The sequence below is a fragment of the Oxyura jamaicensis genome, chromosome 1 (assembly GCF_011077185.1).
Source record: "Oxyura jamaicensis isolate SHBP4307 breed ruddy duck chromosome 1, BPBGC_Ojam_1.0, whole genome shotgun sequence".
In the NCBI taxonomy this organism is placed as follows: Eukaryota; Metazoa; Chordata; class Aves; order Anseriformes; family Anatidae; genus Oxyura; species Oxyura jamaicensis.
In genome coordinates, this window is record NC_048893.1 from 182118981 (window position 1) to 182146632 (window position 27652).

The 27652-nt window shown below is 39.1% G+C and overlaps 1 protein-coding gene across 7 annotated transcripts in view; it reads right to left on the bottom strand.

Annotated features, from left to right (window-relative positions):
• RXFP2 (relaxin family peptide receptor 2) overlaps positions 1–17203 on the bottom strand; it is a 30282-nt gene extending 13079 nt beyond the window's left edge. Inside the window, exons 1-11 of one of the 7 annotated variants that reach the window (XM_035324876.1) lie at positions 16881–17202; positions 10370–10516; positions 8704–8781; positions 7529–7634; positions 6471–6542; positions 4876–4947; positions 4119–4190; positions 3685–3756; positions 2358–2429; positions 1620–1691; positions 501–572 (exon numbers count right to left, since the gene is read on the bottom strand). In XM_035324876.1, the coding sequence (XP_035180767.1) occupies positions 501–572; positions 1620–1691; positions 2358–2429; positions 3685–3756; positions 4119–4190; positions 4876–4947; positions 6471–6542; positions 7529–7634; positions 8704–8781; positions 10370–10516; positions 16881–16923 (878 nt within the window). In that variant the 5' untranslated portion in view covers positions 16924–17202. Of the gene's footprint in view, positions 1–500; positions 573–1619; positions 1692–2357; positions 2430–3684; positions 3757–4118; positions 4191–4875; positions 4948–6470; positions 6543–7528; positions 7635–8703; positions 8782–10369; positions 10517–16880 lie in introns of all 7 variants that reach the window. The other 6 variants (XM_035324900.1, XM_035324884.1, XM_035324889.1 and 3 more) reach the window with 6 other exon arrangements.
• Positions 17204–27652: the final 10449 nt, after the last annotated feature.

The window sequence follows — 27652 nt, forward strand, 5'->3', positions numbered from 1 at the left end:
GGGGAAGTGGCAGACAAGCATCTAAAAGTAGCTTAACATCTTAAAGCTAGTGAGAGGAGGCTGGTCCACCTCCATAAAGCAGCCATTGTGCCCCATATTATATTTCTATAGAGTTTACAGGGAATAGACTCTCAGAGTGATCCAATGAGACTCAGAAATGCTGTTGGCTCCAGAAGACCCAGGTGAAGCTGCCAGGAGGTGAAGGAGCCTGATGGTCACTTGGATACAGGGGGATCTTGTTTTTTAGGCCATACATTACAAACTGTGTCTGCAGCAAACCCCAGAAAGCCTCATAACCAGAGGTATCAGGTTCCCCTTCCCCGCGGTGCTGCCCAAGGCACTACACACAGCTCCCTCTTGCTGGCCTCTTCCTGGCCTTCAGCCTTTGCTTCTGCATGACCTCCTGGCCCGCCTTTAGCAGGAAAGGGACAACACACTCACAGATGACAGGCATTACTGCTCACACTCTATCATTTAAAAATAGACTGTAGAAAGCTCACAATTCCCCCAAATCGTTTAATGAGGAAAAGGTATTTGCAGGCACAAAGTGAAGTTGATTTCCACGAAGAACCCTGTAAAGGAAAATATGTATTAGCCTAAGTACCTAATGATTCAATATAATACACAGTGCTAATTTTGTGTTTCTGTCTCACTACCTGTCTTTATATTTTTCTAGTTGTATTAGACCTTCCATAGGACCCTGGCTATTTTTTATGAGCAGTAAAAGGTACAAGGTGTGTTGCAGTCACTGTGAAAGAAACCTACACAGGGTTAAGGAGTTAATTAAGTAAAACTGTCCTTAGCATTAATTAATAGTAAGCAATTAACTAAGTAAAAGAGCAACATGAAATTTTATTTGATTGAAAGCTCTGGGATTTGCTGTCCAGACAGAAAAGTTACATATTCAAATTTAGGTGCGTTGTTTTTCTTTTTTCCTTTTGCTCTCACTGGGTTTCATACCATCCCACTGCAGGGAATTCTCTTTCCTCACTGGTAAGACACCACACCAAGCAGAACAACAAGGAACACTTCATATTTCTGAATCTGTACACTTTTTTTCTTCTTGATCCTTCAGACCCCCCTTCAGATTCTGTTTTTCCATTGCTGTGTATTACATGAACTATAGCTGAATATAAAAAAGCTAGACTGTGCATTATTGTTGTATACAAAAATATTTAATTTTATCAGCAAAGATATTTTTTGCTTATTCCCTGCATGGGGACATGCCAGTCTGAAGGGGGAATGAATGCAACAAGAAAAAACATCTGCAGGTTGAGATTTGGGCATACTGTATTATGTTTGCTTTGTGATCAGACTGCAAGTCCCAGGACTTTATGGAGTTTGAAAAGCCTGGTACTCATGATCTGGTCACAAGGCAGAAATCATATAGTATGCTTATTTCTTATTCCCTTTGCTGAAACAAGTGATATCATGACAATTGCCAAAATGTTCCATGTGACTATGCTTACAATAATTCATTTAATTGTAAAGAATACCTCCCTGACAAAAGCACAACTGTCCTGATTAGGCTTTATAAATTGGGACAAATACTGTGTTGAGGACTGAGTCACACATATTCAAAAGGTTTTTATTGCTTTGTTTTTATGTCTTTTACTTACAATACCGTGAGCACATCACATTCTAGGAAGGTGGAATTAGTTAAGGTCTTAATACGATTGCCTTCAAAATCCCTAAATAACAATAAGGAAACTGTTATTCATGAGTCGTAGAATGATTTTGCAGGAGGGAGTACAAGCTCTGGAATAATCTTCTTTTTATGTCCCTCCTTTATTTATTTCTTCCAAAATTAGCCCCAGTTTATTATCTAGTTCTGAATATGAATGTAAATGTCAAAAAAAGCAAAGTATAGCCCTTTCTTTGTTGTTATTTCATCTCTATTTATGGCCCAGCTCACCAACCCTTTCAGCAATAGTAAAGTAATACATTTTCATTTCTCATATGTAGTCTGTGTACCAGAATCAATAGAGGCCACTAGGTGGAGATTTTATATTAATTGCAACGTATGTCTGTGTATCCTAAGTTATACTGAGGGTAAACATATTCACAATAACTTATTTCATTTTCTTTGGTAAATTGAAGTGAAAGACAGAATTTTGCTAAGCTCATGAAAGTCATGAGAACAAGAAGCCGCTCTAAAAGTTTATGTTGGCAGAGGATTGTGATGTCTTTCAGATAGGCATTTGAGACATGAGGTTCAACATTGGCAAAGGCTCTACTATTTTTAGAATGTTACACCTAGCTTGGACTAACACACACACAAAAAAACGATGAATTTTTGTCTTCACAGAAAATTATATAATAATTTATCAAAGGAAACTTTCACATGATTTACTTACATCCAGTTAATAAGAGGCGTTTGACTACAGATCCTCTTAGGAAGAGTCTCAAGTGAATTGTTTATCATTGATCTTCATAAATTAAAATATGGTTAGAAAACAAGATGTTTTATCATACTTCACAGCAAAATATGTAAGTGTAAGAAAGATATGCAAATGTAAACTTTTGAGAAAAATCCAAGATTAGGTTAGTTACATTGCTTTAAAACTTAAGGCAAATTTAGATTTTACAGAACAACAGGAAAAAAAAAAAAAAGAAAGGAAAAAAAAGAAAAGATTAAGTTGCCGGTAACAAAACATGTTTAGTATCAGAAAAATATTTGTTAGTTCTTAATATATATATATATATTTAATGGATACATTGAATGGCTGAGAAATATGCTGAATCATATTGATTTGATCACCCCCCCCCCCAAAAAAAAGACAAAAACAACAAACCAACAAACAAACAAAACCATGCGTCCATTAAAAACGTTAAATCCTCAGTACTGGTACTGTAGGTTTTCCACATGTGCTTTGACCTATCTCAAGCTCTTTCCCATGGGAGCTGGTAAGGGTATGGAGGTGTTTCAGTTCTCCATGTTGCTAATGCCAGCTGTGGTGGCCGCAGCTGCCTACCAGGAGCTTAGCTGACACACCCAAGTCATTGGTTAATTAAAGACACAAAGTTTTTCATCTTCTCTGCCCTGAGCCAAGGGACTATTAGCAAAAAAAATGCATTTTCCACTAGCAAAACCAAATTATTTATTTCCCTGGATACTAATAAAAACAGCTGCTATGTTTTATGAGAAACTGCAATTGTACTTCTCAGGTGCTGATTTACTTGTTGAGGGTGGTGGAAGCAGCTTATATGATATCATTTCTCCTTCCTGCACACTCTAATCTCTGTCTGAAATGTATTTTTCTGTTATAGTTATCACAGTGGGATCTGCATGGTGAATTATCTCAAAACCTAGATACTCTTCATTTTCTAAAAGGAGAGGCTAGGTTTCTCCAGGTTGTATTCAAGAATTTTCAGTTTGGATCATGAGCTTCTTATAGGTGTTCAGGGAAAAGAGATATGATCCTAGACAGTTTTACAACTTCAAGAATGTGCTTTAGTTTTAACTGAAACATAATTAGGCTGCTCCTAGCATGAAAAATGCTTGTGAGAAATCCACATTTGAATCCAGAATAGGTAAGTATTGGGAGTTTGCAAGTGTGACTCCTTCATAAAGGATATGCTTGGGAAAAGGAAGGAATATGGAGGAAAAACAAAAAGATAGAAGAGAAAGCTACTTGGGTATCAAAAAATATCAATATGAAAATGTGTAAGAGCAGTACTTACAGGAAAAACAAAGACTTTAGGCCAGTAAATAACTGCTGTGAAATTTTCGCTATTGGGTTATAATCCAGGATTCTGGAAAGAAATAATAGTTGGATTTTTTTTTTCTTTCTTTCTACATCAGTGGTCATTGTAAGGAAAGAGCGAAGAGAAGGATGAAATGAGCAAACCACAAAGAAGCTTCTTGTCTGCAATTCCAGAATAACTAGGCCTAGAAAATGGACCCAGAAAAACTAGAGCTCCAAAAATTGAAATGTAGTCTTTGTAACAGAAATAAGGAGTTGCAGGCTGTAGTCTTCACAATATTTTTGTGCAGAATGCCATGTACAAACATAGATTTACTGCCTTGTTTCTTTCCTTTTAGACCAAAGCCAGATATGCATACATTGCCAGAAATGAATAATACTTTTACAGACAAGGAGAAAATGGGTACTCACAGCCATTTCAATTTCTGTAGATCTCTGAATACCCCAGGTTTCAAGCTGGTGATGCAGTTATGGCTGAGATACCTGTTGACAAAGAGTGTAACACTGGAACTAAAATAATGCTATCTAAAACTTGGTAGACTAATTTTAAAATGAGGAAGCCAAAAACATTCAGACATGATGAGAGCAACCAGAAAGATAACCAACTGTGACAGGCAACATTGGATTTTAAAATGCTGTATTTTAAGTTTGCTATCTCATAAAAGGCTGTCTGCTACTGCAAGGGCAATAGCATTTGACTTAATGCTTTTTAATATTTTATATGTGGAATGATGCTGGGTAAAGCATTAAAAATGTGCTTTTATGAATAGCTTTGTGCTGCACAGGGGTGGATATGTTTTGCTGTGACGAATGGACAACTTTTGCCTAGGTCTTATACATATACTATTCTAGTGTATGTATAAGTCAAGTAGTAGTAAAAAATATTGTGCATTAATACACACTAATCTATCAAAATGTCAATACCTGTAGTTTGTTATTCCAAACTTGATAAGAAGCCGTACAGGCTTCATAGCCTGATTTTCAAAGACACTGAGCTTTTATCAGCTGTTGGAAATTGTAGGGTACTTGGATTTTGAGAAATACTGCCTATAGTGCTATAAATACCAAAATACCATGAATACCATATTGTGGAAGGATGTTTGCTCTGCGATACCCAAGAAGAAATGTGTGATATAAAAAGGCAAAACAAGGGCAATACTGTACTCACAATTTCTGAAGTTTGTATAATCCAAAGAATGCTTTCCTCGATATTGTCTGGATGCAATTGTTCTGTAGAAATCTGGTAGAAAAGGTAAGAAAACCAGGATAATCATGTCTTATTAACTTCTTAGAATTGCAGATGTTTCATAATCCCCTAGTTATCCCCTTCTGCCATTTTAAGCACACTACTGAATTAATGCCTGACGTAACACCACTGAAGTCAGATTCAGTATTTTCCACCAGAGCAGACCTTCCTAATGACTTCTATGAAGCTATTCAATACGTGTCTGTCTCCAGGCAGTGTCATTCCGATTTCTTCATTATGCTTTTGGAATAGAATATCATAGGGTATAAAAAAGAAGGTGCAAAATAGAAAGCACTGGAGGCTGGGAAGAAAAGCCAATACTGTTCGAGGGTGCAGGCATATTATTTTGAATTTTATGAAAAGTAGAAAATAGTGAGGCCATCCTTCTTGACACTATTGTGTTAATGTACATTGAATCTGGTGATGCACCTCTGCTGAAAATTAGTGGCATATATATTTTATTTATATAAAATTGGTTCTAGCACCCTGACCACTCTTCAAATTATACAGTCCTTTCCCATGGAAAGGCAATTCTTGAAGACTGCTAACCTCTTCTGGATGGATGGTGGTGTGAGATGTCATTAGGAGCTATCTAACAAAAGGCATACACCATCCAATCCAAAACAAAAGGTAAGCTAAAATATTGTGTATTTATGATTTTTATGACGATTTACCTTATCTCTGTCATATGAATTCTTAGCCTTGGAGTTGTCCCTATTTTCTCAGGTAGACCACATACTTGCTAGCTTTGTATGTAAGCCTTAATTCTGTAAGAATTTATCTGAGGGAGATGCCAGTTACAGGGCTGGCTGATTATTTATTTATTTATTTATTTATTTATTTTTGTTATTAACAACAGCCATATTAAAAAGGACACAAGTCATTCTACCTCATAATGAAATATATCCAAACATCTCACTTCTTCATAACTCAGTGGAAGGCAGACTGGTTCCTACAGGAACTTGGAGGAAGCTGTATTGGAAGCTCTCCAAGTAAAATTCCAATAAAAAGGCCACCTTACTATATAAAGAACATGGAAGACACTATCCAGCTTGAAAAAACGTACCAGTGATCTATAAGAGGACTGACTACATAGTAGAACTTGCCATGTGTGCAGCTAATTTCATAATTTGTGTTTGGTTTCCATGGTATCGTGGCATCAAAAAAGAAAGACAAGGGAAAAAATTTAAAGATGTGTTATTTAACCTTTTAAAACAGTAAGCTGCAGTTTCATCACCGAATGGCAGTGGTGCTTATAAGGCAGATTTATTTTCTGCTTACTGATTTTTCTGTGCCAGGAAGGAAGACCAGATCTCTGTGTTTTGTATATGAAGCTGCCCACATCTGTGCCTCTCTGGTTAGACTGGCAGACCAACATGATCAAAACATGCATTTCAAAAGCAAGTGCTGTGCTACACTGTTAAAAAGTGATCACAGAGGTGACTGTGCATTTATTTTATGCATTTCATGCAGTCCTGGACTCATGTAATGCTTTAATAAACTGTCAAGATACTTACATTTTCTTCACCTCTGTGTACTTGCTGAAAACTTCATCTGGAAGAGAATGGATCTGGTTGTGTGCAAGCGACCTAAAAGTAATCAGTAACTGATGTTTAAACACGGGCTCAGAGTCTAAAATGGTCTTTGGCTGCATTGCATTGCATTTCTTAACACTGGGCGCATTACTTCAGGTGCATCACACTGCCTGGGAAGCCTGGTAGCCTCCTCAGCTTCTTTGTCATCTGTCCTAATTGTTTGAATCCCAGGTGAAGCTTGAGTGCCCTCCCAGGATTAGCTGAGAGAAGACAGTTCTCAGTTTGATCTCTTTGGAAAGCAAATGTACTTGACCACTTGAACAAGCTAACTGAAAGCCATCCAAATTCTTTACTCAGTTTTAGGATGGCCTCTTCTAAATATTTCCCTTTGCTGATCCAGGCAGATCTTTGGGAATTTCCCATGCTACCAAGGATTCAGCCTTGTATGCATTTTCACAGCCTGTAAAACTGGAGCTGGCAAGCTGAAATAGGGAGCTCTGAATCATCATTAAGAAGCAATAATCCTGAAATTCCTGCTGTGGTATCTTCAGCAATATTTGGTGGGTGCCCATTACACGAGTGCTGGCTGCACAACCAGGGATCTTTATTGAGCACCCTGGGGCCCATAGACTTGAAGCAACAGGAATGACAAACCCAAGTGGCATTCAGCTCACCTAATTGTAACGTGGACAGTGCAAAATCCTCTTCTCAGCTAACACCCAAACTCTCTTTAGGGGAGAGAAGTAAACACAGGCTGTGTGCAATTCATACAACCTGTATTAGATGACTAGCTTACACTGTTGACACATATATTTTGTCAAATTAATTCCACCCCAAAGTGGATCTTGTAGCCAAACACGCACAGCATTCACTAGATACTAGTAAATCCCTAGTAAGTACCTGTAGTGAGCTGCTCTTTTCTGCAGTCTATGAGTACAGAGGGCCCGCACTTGGTAGTACAGCACTGTGCAAAATGTGTTTACACATATCTTTATTTCTAATACAGCTTTATTTTGGAGAGCAAAAGGGACTCCACTTACAGGACGGTTACATTACTTGAAACAAGTGGGACGGACTTCAGATTAACTGCAGCACATTCCAGTTCTGTTTCCATGCAGCTGCAGCCTTCTGGGTATTGGTGGAGACCTAGGAAAAGGAATCCTTGAGGAAATGCCTTATATATATATTTGTCTTATACCCACCAAGTACTTCTGATCAGACGGAGTGTCACTCTAAGACCCCCTTTTAGAAAAGAATTGGACATTAAGATGTCTAACCTGCCCCCTTCCCCAAATTACCTTTGTAAGGTTCACCTATCAGAAAGGCCACAAAAATGGTGCTGCGCCTCCTGGGGCTGCAGCACTTTACACATAATGAACTCAGACATAGCTAAAACAAAAATCAGGTTTAAAATCCTACTCCTCATAAATACAGTACCAGCTACAATAAGGGTAACTGAAAGACAGCATGTACTCGATACATATATATAAACATATAGATATGTACACAAATGAGAACATCTGAGAAACTGCTGACACAACAGTTTCCACTGGAGAACGCAGATTAGTTAACCTCACTGAGAAACTAGATGCTTTGATTTTAGTGCGGACAAGCGGGAACACAACATCTAAACTTGCTTCTTTCTTGCCACGATGCTGTCCTTGCTTGCTGCAATTAAAGGCTTTTTGGCTGCCCCTCCTTGGCAGGCCATCTGAAGAGCTGTCTCAGAACTGTACTACTTTGACTAAGCTGGGGCTTTGGGGCTTATGACTCCTCATCAGTAGGCAAGAAAAATATTTTAGAAGGGTTTAATGTAAACCACTTCAAGATTTTTAAGTCTTTGTTTCACAAAGAAACCTTTTTTTTTCTTTTGTTCCAGAGTGAGATGAAAACAATTATTAAATTTCCAAAAGTTTCCAAAAATTTAATTACTATTTTCCTGCAAGTCTGCAAAGCTGCAACCTGGCACTAACAAGTATGCTCCACACAGCTTCACTCTGCTCTGCCTGCTGTGCATGCAAAAAGCTCTGGGAAGCCAAAGGAGTTCCCTGAGCTCATCTAAAATTCCAGCTATCTCTATAATTATAGTAAATATGTATATGCAGTGAAAAGTCTTAGAAATGTAAAATAGTTTGAGGATACTAATAAGGGTGTTATAGTGCACTTAGGAGTAAGTCAGAATGGCAATGAAATGGAAAAAGCAGCAGTTACTTACAGCATTCTTCTGATAAATCCAGATAATTAGGTTTTCCACGAACCATACCAAACATACTTGCCCATCCACTGTTATCTCCTATAAAAAGTGTTAACATTTGTCATCTATACTTTAAATTCTACATCAACTTTTAATGAAAACCAGAACGTTAATACCAGAGAACAAGTGTTTTAGCTGTGGGGTGTATCTGTTTTCTATTTGTTTTCTGATACGGGATGTAAGCAAAAGTAAATTTTCAAAATGATTGTTTTGATCGTCTTTTCTCTTGATTATGAGTATCAATTATAATCCCAAATCAAGAAATCTCGTGCAAATTGAATGTCAGAAGTGCTCCAGACTGTGAGCACGGCAGAGAGAAATCTAAAGATGATGTAAAATATTATTAGACAAAAATAACTGAAGGGTAAAATAAAATGATGAATATAGCAGAGAAACTCATACTGTAGTACATGGTATTGCATGGGAAGTTACAAATTATTTACAGTGAAAATCTACATGATGGGAGTAGACAAGACTGAAAGTGACTCAGTAAAAACCAGGAAGTGCACACCAATTTCAGTAAATGAATGCACGTGGTGACCTCAGATTTCAGAAAACCATGGAAAATAATGAGAACAGATCATGACTGGAACAGTGAAATGAACAGGCAATTTTACAAGTTATATTATATTTGAGAGAAAACAAGTTAACATTTATATAGCATAGATTTTTCAATAGGCTGGCAGAAGATACAAATCTCTATTATATATGGAGAATATCAGCCTCTGGAGCAATCAGTACACCAAAGTGAATTTTGGAGTTAGCAATGGCACTGGAAACGTGCCACATGGAAAGTCACAAATACAAAGGACCCCATTCAAAGATGGTAGCTGAGGGGTGGTGGTAAAGAAGAAGGAAAGAGGCACAGGTGGTTTGGAATACCTAGAAAGAAGAAAAAAAAGTGAAAGAGATGTCAGAACTACACTAGGAAGCAGGACTGGAGGGAGGATAAAAAGCAGGAGATGACAGTAGAGTTGACACTGACCCAACATATTTTAGAGTCTCACAAGTCAAATGCGATTTAGAGGAACCATATTGCAAAGCAGGGATCATTTCTTAGCCAAAAGAAGGAGATCAGTGTCATTGACCTGACTTCCTCATAGCTCTTTTGGATTGAGAGCAAGCATGGAGATCAGTAAGACAAATGGTGGTATGACCACCACCAAGTTCACATGTGCTCATGCACATATACTGACATATGTGTATAACTAAAACTCTTAAAACAGTTAAAACCATCTGCTATTGAAAAGTCTTGCTGAGTGCAAGAACCCCTATTCATCTGTGGGAGCCCATGCACCCACTTTGAAGAATTCCCCACACAGATGTGCAGTGATTATCCCCTCTCTATAGCAGAGGACCATGCAGGAATTTTACCCCTGGAGTCTGCCTGGGGCATGCCTTTAGTTAGTTGGCATGGTGTCAGCATGCCAACCAGCATCCTGACCAGCATGGTGTAATTCCCTCATTCATTGGAGAAATTAAAATATTCAATCACACTGAAAACCCCAGACTTGTCAGGCTTTCAGATCATCTGAAGGCTGTTAATGATTCCATGTGTATTAGCTGGAGGAACACATCCCACAGCTAGATTTTGTGTCTGCATGCTTACAGATGTTGCTGCACTTACCACAGTTCTCCTCATCTGCACCATTCTCACAGTCATTTATGCCATCACAGTGAAATGCCCGTGGGAGGCACGTTGTATGATTTCCACATGGAAAATAACCCTTTTGGCAGACCACATCAACTGAAATGCCTTCCATCAGCCAGGACTCTGAGAAAATATGGGAAGACATTTCCTCTAGAGCAGAGCATGTTGAAAATTAGAAGGGTCTGATGAAGCTACAACCACTGCATGCGACAGAGTAATTTCTTTTTACACTTTAAAGTATTCTGCATGTCTTTTTAATTTGTTATAGCATCATCTAGAAACGGCTTTCTGCAGCTGGAATCTAGGAGAGACATTTAAAAGTGTGTTTGCTTTTCTCCTCTCTTTTTCTTTATCTGCTGAACACATTGCTAGCCAAAAAGAAAAAAAAAATGCTTATCAGTATCCTTTCCTGGTAGACTGATTCCTTGATGGTGTGAACATTACATTGCAAACCATGGCAGTGGGTGGACAGGGCAGTGGAATTTTGGTGCTCCTGGCACAGGGAGATGGAAGTCTTACGTGGAGAGAGAATTTCCAGCTGGAGCACGTGGAAAGCCACTTCCCATGCTGAAGGCGGCTAGGCAACAGAGACGTGCCCACTTGCACATCAGAGAGATGCAACTTGTAAGACTTAATGCACACAACTGCAGTAAAACCTTTGAGCGATTTGCAGGTCAAATTTTGATATGAATCTGCAAAGCACGGTCTCAAATTTATCACTTTACTTTTGAAATGCTTTTTACAATAATGCAATTAGATTTATAGTCTTGTAAATCATCGATTCAGACAAGATGTTAAAAGCAAGATAGTAGTTTTTATTTCCTGTATCAGTACACATAACAAAAGACTGGATTTCTGCAGAACTTTTGCAGGAAATCTGCTATATTATTCTATTACAGCTATGGAGCATTTACAAAAGCACTTTTTTCTTTCCACAGAATTTGCAGGATATATTATGAAAATCTAATAAAAGAAAACCCTTTTCTTAAAAAAAAAAAAAAAAAAGCTAAAAAAAGGCAGAATTAAACAAAATGTAGTAAAGCTGTTCTGTTTCTTTTTAAAAATTATTATTTATTTTTTTGTATTTTTATTACTCAACAAATTCTTTGAAAAGTGTAACTCAAGTTTGACAAAGCAAATTGTATTATAATCTCAGTTGAACCGATGGAGATGCCTGTGGACCCACCTTGCAAAGGCAGCCATGCTTAATTTGAACTTAGACACATGAGACCCCCATGGGACTATACACAAGATTGAAATGAAATACATGGGATAAAATTGCAGGCAGAAATGACTAAAACACAGTGAGGTAATCCAATTCATATGAGGCCAATGGACAATTAGGGGCTATATAGCATCAGCACATATAGAAAGAGCAGAAATACAGCTAAACAGTGATCTTTAACAAGTGAGTATGTTTTAGTTTTATCTAAATAACGCTCTCCTAATGATAGTACTTTTTGTATGATACAAAGAATTGGAGTTACGGCATAAGACAAGAGGAGATGAAATATGTAAGATGAAATATGAAATATATAAGTCCAAACTGAGACTTGATATCCAATTTCTCTTCATTTTGGAAAAAAATCTCGTCAAGATATGCCTTGCCTTCTGAAGTGAGATACTGATAACATCCTCTTCTTATGTTATTTCAAAGACAGAGGAAAAGCTGTAGACTAGTGTTTCTGAAGGTTCTTGCTGGGACACAATACGTCAATAAAAACAGACTGGTAAAACTGTACATCTTCACTATTTTGAATAATATTGCAATTAAACTGTGATAGTTTGCTGTTTTCCTCAAAGTTCTTATGCCGCTGCCAGTATTTTTAACTCATTTTTTTGTGTGCCAGACATTGCACGAAAGTTGGACTGGAAAAAGCTTTCTTCCTGTATTTACTCAGGGACAGACAAAGCATTGTAATGAAGCATTTTTTCAAAGTTCACATATATGCTCAGTATGGCCTGACATTGTCTTTCCAGGGGACTGAGTGTGTCCCTGATCTCTCGAGAAGCAAACAACAAATTGCATGTGGGGTGGTGGGTGGAAAATTCAACCTGAGCCTCTCTTCACTCCCAGCAGTCAGTTAATTGCTCTCATGGACAAGAAATCAGCTGCTACCCAAACAGAAGGGGCTTCTTCAGTTTTCTCTTTGTCTCTACATTCATTGTAACTTGTCTTAGTTTGCTTGTTCATCAAGTGTGCTCTATTTATGGCTCTGGTGGATCCAGTTTCTCCTTTCCCACTTCCCAGTAAGGCTCAGGATCTGGTGGGCATCGCATCCTCTCTCATCGGTATCTGCAGTGCTGGATGGAGCAGCTCATAATTTAGGAGGCTCATAATTTACTACCCCACAGACAGCACTTTGGCTGATGAATAGCTACAGATAAAAGTGGAAGCTTTGCTTTCAAAGCAATAATACCATAAGAGCACTCCTTTGTTCACCATGTGATAAAATTCAATTTTCAAATTTCTGCCTATGATGGAGCCGCTCCTTCTCTGGTTACTAGCAGATTTCCCCCTGTTTCTCGCCATAAATTTATGAGTGGCACAAATCGACCAAACAATATTGCACATTACCGAGGATCAGCTGGGTTCGTGCAATATGTGCACAGTTCTCAAGCATGCTGCTGTTATTCAACATACTTTAATGGAACAAGTCTATACATTGATTGCAAACTTAATAGCACAAGCAAAGTACGTTGGCTCAGTAGCTGTGGTTGTAAGAACAGTTTTGTTTAAAGTGGAAAAAAACAAAACATTCTCTGCAAATGTCCCTTGCAGTAAGACAAGATTTCAGAGGGATAAAATCCTGGTTCTGGAAGCTCCATGTTGAACCAACTCTGCTTGGAGCTGTTATAATGCACATAATTAAGGCATTTTTCAGGTGACAACAGCCTTTTTGATACTGTCGTTAGTGCTCTCAGGTCACTGTGAGAGCAGACAGGCCAGCTTGCTTCACTTAGCTTCAAAGTCCCTGAAATCAGATCATTGATTAGGGGCTCAGCGGAAGCTCAGCTATGGTTAAGTTCAGCATTGCTTAGGAAGGAGAGATGAAAAACAACAATGAATCATAAAAACAAAAGTGAAACAAAAATGAATCATAAACACATTGGATTAAATTAAAAACAAACAAAAAAAAAACAAAAAAAAACAGAAACGGAGACAGAAATTGTTACATTTCTGGATCCTGTTTCAATGCTCCTGTTTCAACACACATTAAAACACACAGAAAAATGTGCACAGAACTAAGTTTTCTTAACTATTCTTTTCCACTGATGTTTTTTTTCTAGCTGGGAAAAGAGTTGATTTTGTATTAAATTTTCCATGGGAAAAAAAAAAAAAACACTATAGATTCAAATCACATATTAAAGAAATATCTGGTGAACTGCAAGAACTTGTGCCATACAATTTTTGAAATTATGTGCATTGTCCATGTTAAACATCCACATAACAGCCTGAATGGTGAGCAGGATTAAAACAACAGTGCAAATTACTTATCATCAGTTTGTGAAATTTTTAAAAATCTAAAAAAAAAAATAAAAAAATAAAAAAATGATGCTAGTAATCTTTTTTTTTTTTTTTTCTTTTTCTTTTTGTCATGAATCTAAAACCTGCTTGCTTCAGGGTTCCTGTATTTATTACAGTGACAGCCTCTTCATCCACAATACTCCATCCACAGGGAAACAGCATCCCTGACCTCTCGCTTTGAAGTGAATTGTACCTTTACCAGGTTATTCTTTTCCCTGGTTGAAAAGTGAGTCACACCATAATTTATGATCGGCAGTTGTATGACACTTAACAACGATTAATTGTCACATTTATAATATATGGTGGATTTTGTTGTTGTTATTGTTTTTTTATTGCCAGAACTTAACTGATCACTGGCAAGCATTGGCACCATTATTAAGGTCTGGACTATAACACTGAGAAGCAATTCCTCACTGAAGAGGTACTAGAGCTGCTGTGAACAGCAGTTCATTAAAAAGAAAAGAAAAAACGTAAATAAAAAGGCTCAAAAATCTGGGATTTAATATTTTATTCTTAAATTCATGAAGCATAGAATCAGTAGGCAGTGATATATAAAGTCAGAGCCCACTGTTTGAGATGCCTGTTCTCTCAGTCACACCAGAAGATCCTCCTGGGCTTCCTATCAGCTCAGACAGATGAGACGTATTCACTTGTTCACATTTTAATCACTGATGTTTCAGGCACAGTTTGGCTAATTAGCATTAATTGCAAAGGCAGGACTCTGATTTGAATAGCTCCCTTTCCACCCAGCAGCATGCCAGTTTTGTTTCTCCAGCATGCCCAGGACGCTGCACAATTACTTTCCACAGGTCTTGACATGTAAGGTTTCCTTTTGGCTGGAACACCCGGTGTCCCAGTGGCTGCTGGAGAGAGATTTGGGGGAATAAATACCAAATAAAGTGAAATAAAATAAAATAAAAATGGGGGGAGAGCTGCTTGTCATCAGCCGTTAGAGGGCAGCAAAACACCACCTTTTTAAGCAGCATCGATTTATTCACGCTAAATACGAAGGGCACTTTTTGAAGGTTAACCAGCCGTTCAAATATCAAGAGTGTTTGTAATCTAGTGATATTTCCCACTCGTTTAAAGTGGACTCATATATCTAAGAATTTCAGAGTCCGTAACTAAACAGCCTCTATTCAATACCCATTTTGCAATATAGATGTTTTTCCTTCGAGACCTGCTGCAGATGTGGCTTTCCCAGATGTAACTGCATCTTATAACATTCCCAAAGTTGCTCTACTTACTACATATACATTTTTGGCAACATTTCAGAGGAAAGGGCAAGACTGAAAACGTGCAGGGGCACATCATTCATTCACTTCATATTTCCGTACCTCTTGAAACTGTTAGTGAGGACAAAACACACAACAGAGGAATGCCCTCTCTGACTTGTATCCCCTTCCCTGCGATGCTTCCCTATACCTGTGTCACCGTGGGCTTGGTCCCCCTCTAGTCTGAATGCTCTGATGCAAAATTGGCTCAGCCCTTATTGTCTGTTATGGAAGGGGAGCAGATGAGAAATAATGACCTTTTAGTAATGCAGCCGTTTGCTTGTCTGCTTTTTTATTTATGGAAAAAGCAATTTGAAAGAACAGAAGGGATATTAATATTTTTTCTAACTGTCCCAAATAAATAAATATACATTTCATGGTGTGTAAATAAGGAAGATAGTAAGGGGGTGGTGGGGGTGGTGATAAGCTACTTCCAACTTTTGTTTCAGCTAACCAGACTTGTGACAATGGAAGCAATACATTAATATGTGGAATGGAAAGTTGACTCATTAGCTATATTGTCTTAAACTCAGTTTTGGAAAGATAATAAAAAGAACTTTACATTTAAATAAAAATTTTACATTAGTGCAATGTCCTTCAGTAATAAGCAAAATAGCAATTTAGAAGTAGATATCTTTAAATAGAGTATTTAATAAAATTCAATACATTCTAATCATGCATATTCCACTCCTTTATAACTGGTTGTCTACAGAACAAATAATATATTCTCTCATACTTGTTTTCCATTTCTAACAGGCTGGCATTTTTTAAAAAATTATTTTCTTCCTAGTAATACACTTACCATTTCATTTTCTTACTTTGATAACACTCTGCATTATTAGAAAAAAAAAAAAAAAAAAAAAAAGCTATTTCATTAAAGAACTTTTCACAAGCTTAAGAATTGCCACTCATGAGCTAATTACAGTGAAAACCATCTATTCACTTTTCCATTATGCTTCAAGAATTTCTAAGCATAAGAAAACTATTTATTATTATTAAAAATGAGTGTAGGAACTGAAATGTTTTAATTTTTGAAAAATTGTTTAAAAGAAAGACTGTAGCTTCCACTTGTATATTGTTACTAAACTAGTGTTTCCAGTGAAAAAGAAGTTTTCTCATAGAAGCAATATTTTAGGCAATATCATTTCCGAGATTCAACATGCTTGCTTAAATGTATCGTTCTGTTTTTAATTTGCTTATACCAAAAAGATTCGCTTCACTGAATTACCACAAGTTTTGCTTAAATTGGAAAATACCTATGAATTGGAAAATACCTATGAAAACTTAGTCGCTAAGTTAAATGTTTCTCTTTTTTTTAACTAAGATGTAGAAAATGTTCTATGTTACAGGTGTGAAGCTTGCTGATCACAACGTTTCATTACATTAAGTATTTTTTCAGAAAGCATAGCTTTATCATTTAGTTTTGTATCCAATAAATTTTATCAACATTTAAAGTAACCTGGCTGGGCAATTCAATCATTTTACAAAATCAGATTTTCTCACTTGCTTTAAACTTTTTTTACCCCTAAAAATATATTTAACAAAACCATCTGAATGAAAATCCCTTACCAATTCCTCATTTTAAATGAAATTTCTCATTAATTCCTCACCGTGCATGGCAATCCCTGACTGCATCCCAAAAGGCACTCAGGCTTATAAAGAATTAAGTGAGAAGCGGTCTTACCTTTGATTCCTAACAGAAGAACAACACGGAGCAGGAACAACATCCTCAGCAGCCCAGAGGGGACAGGATGGGTGAGGTGATGAGCATGGTCATGGAGCCGTGCTCTACTCTGGACCCCTCGCAGCTGCCCTCCTGCAGAGCCCCAGCCAGGATGGGATGCGTGGCACCGAGCATGCTCCCAGTCCCTGCTCCCTCTCACCCACCAGGTTGTCAGCACTTGTCATAAACCATCGCAGACGTTTTGTCTGGTTCCTGGTTTGCCACTGCTTGTGCTTGAGAAAGAACGCAAGGGATTCCGATTTTACTGCGTTCACAAGTCATTTCCAACACGGTGATTTCTGGAGATCCGAGGTGTTTCTTTACATACGAAGTTACTTTTATAAGGAAAATGAAAGTCTCTAAACAGTTTGCTGTTGTTATATCACAGCTGGGTTTACCGAACAAAGATGTCATTCTGATTTTTTAGTTACAAAGCCAACTGAAAACTAACACCCAATTGCTTAAACATGCCATTAAACACCGTGCAGAGCTGCGCCACTGAACCCAGCCCCTTTGCTGTCTCCAAGAGTGATTTTTCTCAAGAGATTTTCTCAAAGTAAGCTCATTACACTTGTGCCCTAATTATTATTATGAAAAGTTAATATTTTTCTGCCCTGTGTTATGCCAGCCTTTCTTTCCTCAATGAAAACTTTTATTATTATTATTATTATTATTATTTTCCCTAAAAGAGGATACCACAGACATGTGGAAGATCTTTTCCTACACCACTATCTGTATTTAAAATTAAATAAGGCAGACACATTCTTTTAACATTAATACATCATTTCATATAAGTTTGCAGTGCATTTAACCAATATACGTGACGAGTGATGCTATGTTCTTCCATGTTATATTGTGACTTAATTGGGGAAAATCAATGCAAAAAGACTGTAGCACATTGTATAACCTGAAATTATGGATAACTTTTGTCTACAATACTTTGAAATATAACAGCTAACAGAATGCAAAAGAATGCAAAAATCTTCAGAAATAGGGACTACAAAAATGTGATGTGTATTGTAGGGTCTACGCCTTACAATAAAAATTACCCAGAGTTGGAGGGCCAAACAGCCATTCACTTCTATGCAAGGCAAAGAACAATTTAAGTGAGGATGGAGACTCATGCAAGAATGTATTTGACTTAAGCTATCACAATTATCTTAGAGGCATTTACGATCCCAGCCCACGGTGCTCTTTATGTTGAGTGTGGGAGGCAAATGAAGGTGGGAGTGGGATGTGGCACATTTCCACCTGCATTTGGTAGTGCTGTGTAGCACTGCAGAGTTTCTGCAGTTTCTGAAACAGCAGGTGGAAATGTGGACACTTACCAGCGTTGCAGTGTGGAAGGTGACTGAAGTCAGCATAGGTGGAAAGGCCTAAAGGTGCCTTGCTTGACACTGTTTGGCTCTGCCTTTGTTTTGCACATCCTATCCTCCCAGGCACTGCCTATTCTAAAAGAAGAAGTGCATGGCATTTGGTTTCAGCACATGGAAATTAAAAATATAACAGAGGGTCATGCAGGATTATGTGGGAATCACATGAAACAGTGAAGTGAATGTCATTGCTGGTTGTTGGCATCCCATTCCTAGCAATTTGTCTGTTCAGGGGACTGAGCTGTAACCAGCTGCAAAGGAGAACTGCCCTGCTTGTCTCTCTGCTTTGGAACAGTGTTAAATTCACATACAGGGTCTTTTCTGGGGCCTTCAGTTTGAGGGATGTGTCACAACAGTAGAAGAGATAACGCCCTGCCTGTGCCACAGGAGGGACTGATGAAATCACTACCAGTCTTTTATGTCTTTGCTTACCTGTCGTTGCATCAGTGATAAAAATGGCAAATACCTATTACCAGAGGATAATGCCTGTTTTTGCTGTCCTGATGTAGAAGTCTGGGTTACAGCTTAGTGTAGAAGACACTGAATATATTTCGGGCCTGTACTCACTGAGTTGAATTTTTGAGCTAAGTAACGCATTCAGGCCAAATGCTGATCTCCGCACAGAAATCAGTAATCTGTATATAGAGGGCTTCTGTAGAAGCCTCAGACCTTTCAGGTGTCTTTTTTGTGTGCCCAGACTCTCATGCCTACCAGCATTTCTCTTAACGCTATGTAATCTCCCCTTTTCCTTCTCAAAGCCACTTGCAAGCAAGGAAAAAAGCTACCAAGGACTGAAGAGACCTCTACATCCTAAGAACTGGTATTCAAAGGGGAATGTGAAGTAATGCCATAGGACTGTGTCCAGGAACACAGGGACTTGACTTTTAAGGTCAGTAGTTCTTAAAATAAATCGTGGACATGTAGGAAAGGTGTGGGCTGAAGTCATAAAAAGGTGATGCGCAGAGGAAGCCTTACCCCACTTGATGGTCTCTCAAGTGCTGCAAGGAGTGCAGTTGGCAGGTTCAACAGCTAGGGCCTCAGTCCTGTCTACTGCCAGCACAGAGGAAAGACTACAGTGGCTGAAACCACACACACAAAAAAAGAGCCCACTGGAGGAGAAGAGGAATCCAGAAAAAGTAACATTCATCATCTACCATGTCAACAAAGACAATGCCAGTGTTCCCAGGCACAGAGAGCATGGCAAACCAGAGCTCACCTGCAAGAGAGGGCGAGCAAAGGCAAGGTATAAGGACGAGACTGGAGTAAAAACCATGTGTTGTTCAGGCAGGAGTGGGCTGATAAATACCAGGCAAGGAATTATTTCTAGACAATGAGCTGTGATGTGCTCCTGGAGGTTGATGTGTGGGAGAGTGCTCAAGAGGATGAGAGATGTTGAGGAAAAGCTTTGGAAGGGAGGTTTCCTGTGAATGTAAGATATTTTGCATTGAATCCCTGAGGCAAATTAAAGATTTCTCTTGAAGAAATGAACCTCCAAAGCGAGAGCTTAAAATAATGAAAATAGAGAATTATGACTTTAAGCCAGTCTCCTAACATTTTGGCAACCAGCTAGTGATGTTTGAATGTTGCTGGGCCAGGGCCACTGTCATTTCTGTAGAGAACAGCTGCATGTTTCTAATGATACTCTATTTGTTGGCTAATTAAAACTGGCATCAGGACAGTGGCTGAGCCGTCACAGGGAGAATTTGTTTCTATCCTTGTTTCAATCCTTTAAAAATAGATAACATCTGTTTCCTTTCTTCTCTTCTGCCAAGACATAGGGGACCCCAAACAAGACAAGAATCCCTAGTAGGCATCATTGTATATCCTGACAGCCATGGCTGTAATACGGGTGTGGACAGCACAGGACCTTGGTTTGTGCAGGTTTTCTAGCTTACTAGACCCAGTTAATTGTGGTCTATTTTTTTCTCATTTAACTCTGTTAGTATATTTTCTCAGATAACTTTTTCATCTTGTTCTTGCGATGTAACCAGAGTTGGCTGAAGTTTTTACAGAGAAAGCATCAAAAATATTGATTTTTTTTCCTCAGATTTTTATCAGCTGCACATTAATACAACTTAACTGCTGTCAGGACATCTTTCTTGGCTCCAGGAGAAAAAAAATGTTACTGATAATGGAAAAGAAACCAATGCAAACTAAAAATCCTTTTTGGCCTCAATTTTGCTGTGACTTCCAAAGCTTCCCTTGTGCCTGTATCCTGAGATTCCACTGAGCAGCAGACAGACTTAGGCAACATCCGATGGCTATAAAGCATGACCAGCACCTTTAAAGTGCAGAGCCTTGGAATGGCCTAGCAGTGTTTTCAAGTTCCAGGACGGCTAAATACCTGAGAAGAAATCCAAACTCATGATTCCTCCCACTCTCTCATTTCTTATTGGAAAATACCAATATTTCTCATATTTCCTTCATTTTTCTGGCCCTGTTCAAGTTATTGAGTTGCCATCTGGTTACTCAGCTGTTCTCATTGGATGAACCAAATAAATGGGGTTTAGCACCAGATATTCAATATCCTTTTCTGCAGTTCACTTCAAGGAATTTTTGACATCTATAATTTATTTGACATTTTTCTTCTGGCTTCTCTCACCAGCTTTTTTTACCCCTCAACACTTCCAATATGCCAGCAATCTTGCAGGCAATGCCTCATGATTATTTTCCCAGGGTACTATAACCTTTTGGAAGAAAACATATTTTACCAGGAGTTAAAATCCTACCTGGCAGTCCATAGTGTGGAGCTTTCTGAGCTGATGAATGCACTATCAGGTCAGCTCTCCTTGCATAAAAGACATTGCAGGCTGCTGTCAGCAGGGTGCTTTTCTTGCCCACACAGTGCAAGACTGGCCCAAGGCAGGCTATCAGATGCTGATTGTTATGGTATACCATTTTAATGACTCTTTCTGCAGTGAGAGTCACTGTTCTGTTTTGATGCTTCACAGTAGCCTGAGTAATGTCCGCTTAAACATACGACCGTTTGCTCTGTTCAGTTGTAGCTGTATTTATCCAAAACAAGTTTACAACCCAAAATATAGCATTGTTTAGGTAAATGGGAAAGTAGAATAAAACAGCAATGAAAATGACGCATATTATGAGAGATTTCTGAAGGAGAAATTTTAATTCTCATTCATCTTTTTCAGCAGATTCATGTAGGGAGCACTTTTATTTTATTTTATTTTATTTTATTTTATTTTATTTTATTTTATTTTATTTTTTTGAGATGTCAAGGATATGCTCAAATAACTGTTCAACACCTGCAGCAGATTACCAAGTCATTGTTTCCATAAAAGCCAATTAAAGTCCTAGATAAAGCCACTGTAACATCAGGCAAGGGAACAAGTGAAACCCCTGACTCCCCTGAAGGCAGAAGTGGTTCATTGATCGTGCCCATGGTGCTGTGCTGGTGGAGGCCCCAGTGAGACAGCAGTAGGCTCCAGTGCTTCACACTGCATGCTTCAACCTGCTAGATGAAGTGCAGAATGGCATGTACTGAATACAGAGGGAATTCTCTAAAGTTCATAGACATCACTGATAGCAAGACCACTGCTTACAGTGGCATAGCAAATTGGGCAGAACTGCTTTTCAGCAGGCTGTTAATTTGATCTACTGTTCAGTGATATGTCGCCTCCAGCCTTTTTCTTGTAACTTACTGAAAATGCACTGGTGCTTGCCACTTATGTGTCTAAGAGAGCATATTTCAAAGAAGATGCAAAATTATTTCATGGCTTTTAACCACTATCTCACCATCTATAACAGCTAGGTCTGTACGCAACCTATCTAGTAAAAAATCATTTTATTGATTGATTGATTGATTTTTTTCACAAGTTTTGTAAACTTAGGACTCTGGTCTGGCACAGGTCTGGTACACCTGCTCATAATCAGCAGGATTGGAGTACATATGTATGTACTTCCAGGGGGACAGCCAGCTTCTCATGAAAGACTGACTTAAAGACTTTGTAGCTGTGTAGTCTGCTGCGGAGAAGTGGGTTGATAGATCATCAGCTGCATCTGATTCTCAGCAGTGAAGCCTCCTGCTGCACCAGCACTGCAGTATAAAGACATAAGAAGGGTATTAGAGCTTTCATGCTATTGTATATTCTGCCAGTGGTGGCAGGAGAAGAACTGGGCCAGGTGCCTTCCACAGTGTTCCACCCAACCACAGAAATAAGTGCCGTGGTGACTGCCATCTTCTGCCCTTTCTCTGTTTCCCTGGTAGATAGCTCTTTCAAAGGGTGTTTGAAAACATGCTTTTCTTCTCTGTGTTTTCATTGCAGCACCTTCCTGTTGAGTGGGATAACAAAAGTATGGGGACTATTGTATGCAGCACTCAGGGATGGCAGAGCATCCCTACCAAGCACGAGATGGTGGCCAGGCTCCTGCCACCACATGTGTAACCATCATTTCATTGGCTGCAGCAAGCTCCTTTTAAACTTCTGATTAATATCGAACAAATTTGGAATGCTGGTTTGTTAAAAAAGAATGAATTATAGGGCATTAATGCACCTGTATGCCTGTAAACATATAAAATAATGATGCTGTCCCTGTTGAGAATCAGAGAACAAGTCCTGCATGGTCTTTGTGATACTCTAGACCTGAATTTTAAAATCAGAGATCTTTGCAGTAATTTTTGTGACAGCCATATGCATAAAATTCACCAGAATTGTGGAAAGATAGAGCTTGTGGAATTGGAGCTGTCACCTAGCCTGAGAGGAGGAATAAAAGCAGTGCTTGTGCTCTCCATTACGAATGATTCATGAGGCTGTTGTCAGCCCTTTCCTCGCTACCATCAGTAAACATTTCACAGCTTCTGCCCAGCAGAAGTACAACCAGCTACAGACGCTGCTCACAAAGGTAGTGGAAAGGACCTTCTGCTGGTGACAGACATGTAGACAAGCCCCAGACTTTTCCAATGAAGCAGGTACCTACCTGGAGGAATTGGTCGATACTCACAAGCTTGCCAAAGTGATCAGTGTTCCTGCATCTCACTGAAAGAAGGCTTTTGTTATGCTGTGTATGCAGCTTGACAGTACTAGCTGCATGGGGGGAAACATCTTGCTGAGAAATGCAAATGCATGGAGATGGCAAACCAGTGATTCACTTCTGTTTCAGGCTGTGTTAAAAAGTAGGTGTTTTCTTAATCTTTGATGTGATGTGCTAATCCATGCAGAATTACAAGCTCCCTGCTCCCCTTTAAGGCTTTACCTTCAGATCATAGATAGTAGATGACAGTGGCTCTCCAGTTTCTCTGTGCCTCAGTGCAGGATGGGCTGGACCAGGAGCACAGCTGGACCCAGGATAGGGTAGTCCTCAAAGCTCCTGCTGACTTGCTTTATCTTACACTGAGATGGGACAGAGCCTGACCTGCCTGGAAGCTCAATAACTTTAGGGCAGCAACTCCTAACCCAGGCTGTAAGAACAGGGATTTCTGTGATGTACTGTCTTGTGAGAAAAAGTCCAAACAGTTCCTGAAGTAATGAGTAAAATCTGTCTTTAGAATACATCTGTGAATGTGCTACTATTTCATTGCCAATTTTCTGTGTCTTCCTATTTACTTCACAGTCTAGATTTTTGTCATCCTGTTTTTTCATCTTTGTAGCCCCCAAAGAGCCTATGTCTTCCTTAGTAAAAAGAAGGCATAAAGAAACTTGTCTGCAGATGTCTTTGGCCACTTGTTCATGCCTCTTTTCACTCTGCTAGTATAGGAGACTCACTGACTCACTTTCTGGGCTATCAATTTTTACGACTTTGGCTATTAGCTCTTCATATATCTACTGGACCAATTTAACTTACTCATCTTATGCCCATATTTTATCTCCCTGCCAACTCCCTTTACCTAGATTTTGGAAGTCTTGGGATATTTTTTAAGACAATTACAAAATTATTTAGACTTGAGTTATTTAGTTCTTGACTCAATTTCTGTTGAGTACACCTAGGAACTCCAAGGAGAACTGGGATCTCAAGGAATCTGAGGTTTCATTTGTATAAAGACTGAGCTCCATTAAAAAGTGGCATCTGAAGTGGTTCCTTGGGGTTTCTATCAAAGGAATATGATTCTAAGTGTGTAGTCCTGGAGTTAGATGGTTTATTCTCCTTTTTGTAGGAGGAATGAAATTTGCTCAAGTATATTACTGAATGCTGTAAAATCATCTTGAACATGGCACAGCCACCAAAATTGTGTGGTTTTACTTTTCTTTAGCACATTTATCCAATTAGTGATTCTGGTTGTTTGGAGAATTGAAAGGGAGGTCTGCTATTTCTTTCCTCAGCTTTCTCATGGCATTATATGCTGCCTGTTCTTTCTCAGGCTCTAGTATGTACATTGTTCAAATACAACATTATTGAGGTAATGTGCCAGCTTCATTACATTTCAGCCAAAAGCCAGACTCAGAGAAAAAGCCCTGATGTAGCCCACCCATTTGGTTGTTTCCAGAATGATCACACAACAAAGCTCAGAGACAATTTCTTACCAGCAGGGAACACCCAAGACCTGTACTGCAAAAGCATCACATATGAAATGCAGCTGCAGCAGCACCTGCACACAATGTGCTGTCAGGGAAAAACCCACTATTCCCTCAGCTTTGATTTATATGAGATTGTGTTGTGTTCTTAGTGCTGGGGAACGTTTCTGTGCTGCACGATCATGCTCACAGTGCCTGGAGCACTCAGTCAGGTCAGGCTGTGGCTGTGCTCAGATTTAGGGATGGAGCAGTCGGAGAGCTCCTCTCTACTAATTTTTCCTGCTTCTCTGGCTGTCTATGCTGCTGGGTCCCCACCAGTGTTTGCAGCAAAACAACCCAAGGCACAGCTCCAGGTGAAAAACAACCTGGCAAAAAAAAGAGCAGGCAAGCAGGCATTTGTGTACAAGCTGCACTGCTAGCTTGGTTTGTCTAGAGACATTAAGGCAGGAAGCAAAGCTGTCAATTAATTAGGATTATTCACAAGCTCCCAGGAGATGTTTTGTTCTTCAATTAATTGCTTTGTTACCAGCTGTTCTAGGAAGGTGAGATTTCTCCTTAAGGCTAAGCTGGCCTGATGCTGAGTTACAATCAGAGAAGGTGGTCTGGCCCCTCTTCTCCAGCTTCACAGTCAGATCCCCTTTGTCGTGCCAGCTCTGGCACAGGAAGGTCACTTAATGCAAGTGCAGTTTTCTGCTGGTTTAGTTTCCTGCATGAACTCTGTGCTGGTCTGCCAAGCACCAAGGAAGAGAGGGAGGTGGTGGGAATGTGCAGCCAGGAGCAGGCAGGCACAGGTAGGCCGGTCTGTTCCCACCAGAAGTCACCATAAATTCTCCTCTAGTCCAGAGATCAAGGAATGTCAAGCAAGAAGAAGAAGACCACTAGCACACTTTTTTTTTTTAGCCAATCTTTTCTGGCTGAGATTTAAAATAAAAATAAAATCATTATTTTCTGTATATCAAGAGGCAGAAGGTGACCTTCTGCAAAGCAGCAGAGGAATGCTAGCAAAGCTGGGAATGGCCCACTTGCTGAGTAAAATTTGGGATTCCCCAGGTATTCCAGGGTGAAAAAGGACTGTCCCCAGGGATGCTACTGCCTTTACTCTCTTGCAAAAATAATTGGTGTGGAAGAGAGATGGCTTTTATGGGAAGCTGACTGGTCAGCAAGGGGGACAAAAACATATCAGGTGGCAGTGATATATCCAGATACTATCTGGTGTACTTTCAGAGTTGCAGGTAGGAATATCCCTCACAATCCTACAGGAAAGGGTCTGCCGGCAGGAAGAACTCGTTTAAGGGCTACCCTGTTTTTGGTATTTCCACAGGCCAAGAAAAGCAGAAAATAGTTTAGGTCCACAAGAACTTATTTCTGTCATACTGTTATTGGTAGTGTCTAGCTTGCAGCTTGGTCTTCAGTTTGCTACACTGAAGGGTGAAGCCCAGCCAGAGAGGTGAAGTTCTGGTGGACAGCCAAAGCCCAGCCCTCAGTAGAAAGGGTGAGTAGGTCATGGGATGTGAGCTGAGAATATCTGCAAAATGGCTGGGGGATCCAGAACCTTGAAAAAATCGTGAAAACAAACAGGTTCTGCTTGCTGATCCACATTCAGGAGCTCCTGACTAGATGACACCCAATATCCCAAACTATACACACATATATAAAACTGGATATATATTTAATATTACATGGTATATGAAAAATAAAACTTGCTGAATCAATCCCATACTGAGTGTTATATTGTCCTTTATTTGTGTCAGAGCTGATTAGATACAGTCTTGTAAAAGTGTTCTTGTAAAAGTCACTGTGAATGCCTCCTGTGCTCACTTATGGATGATGTTGGTGGAAACCATCCAAGCTTGCATTGTATCTTCCTGTATGCTACATAGCACACAAAATTTCCTCTGCTGTGCTGAGCCAGAGGGTGCCTGTGAGTGGGTTTCAAGGCCTGCCGTAGATGGTGCTGTAGCTCCAGTTTGGGGATTTGCTCGTCCACCTGCTCTGCTTGGCAGAGCTTGTAAAGTAGCATCCAGTGAATGCTTTGACATACACAAGCATAGGTTTACTGGCAACCAGAGAGCTCTCATGTTGGAAGCCCAGTTACTTGCTGGATAACAGAAAAGGGGACTTCTAGCAGATGTAGCAATATTCAAGAAGTGCTGGTGTTACAATGGATTTGTTTGATTTGCTGGTCTGTGACTGTTAAGGGAGGAACATGCCCTCCCTTTTTGCGTATCTCCTGCTCTAAGCAGTTGCCTCTTAAGGTTTGTGCCATACTCAGTGTGTTATGCTGTGCAAATAGCATGCAAGAGGCTAGAACAAAAACCCACCTTGAGTCAGAGAACAGGGCAGGTGAACCCAGTTCTTACAGTACATTAAAAGACACTAAAATACTCAACCAAGGTTAGGTGCAGTTAATTCTAATCAAAATGTAAGGAAAATGATGTTCACTGTATGTGGCTAAAGGTACTTTCATTCCCTGACTGAATTGTTACAACAAAAGCTGCTTTTTGTTGTTGTTGTTTTAATTGCTGTGTTCAGGTTATAATATGAATCATGGTAATTCTCCAAGTATTGTATAAGCTATCTGGTTAGCTGCTGAAATGGTGTACAAAGAAAATTAAAAATAGAGATAGTATTTAAAAAATGAAGAAACCTGAATGTGTTACAGCTAAGATTTGCTGAAATAAGAGGTGATGTGAAAAATTATAAATAGATTTTGTGAGTTAGAGGCAGAAGTGAAATACAACTGAAATAACACTTGAGGGAATATTTTTATGGAAAATGGTAATAAGCCAAAACATTTGTGATATTAACTTGAAGATAAGAAATATTCAAAGAATTATTGAAGTATTCCACACAACAGAGCCATATGCTTAGATTTAAAATGTAATTGTCTACA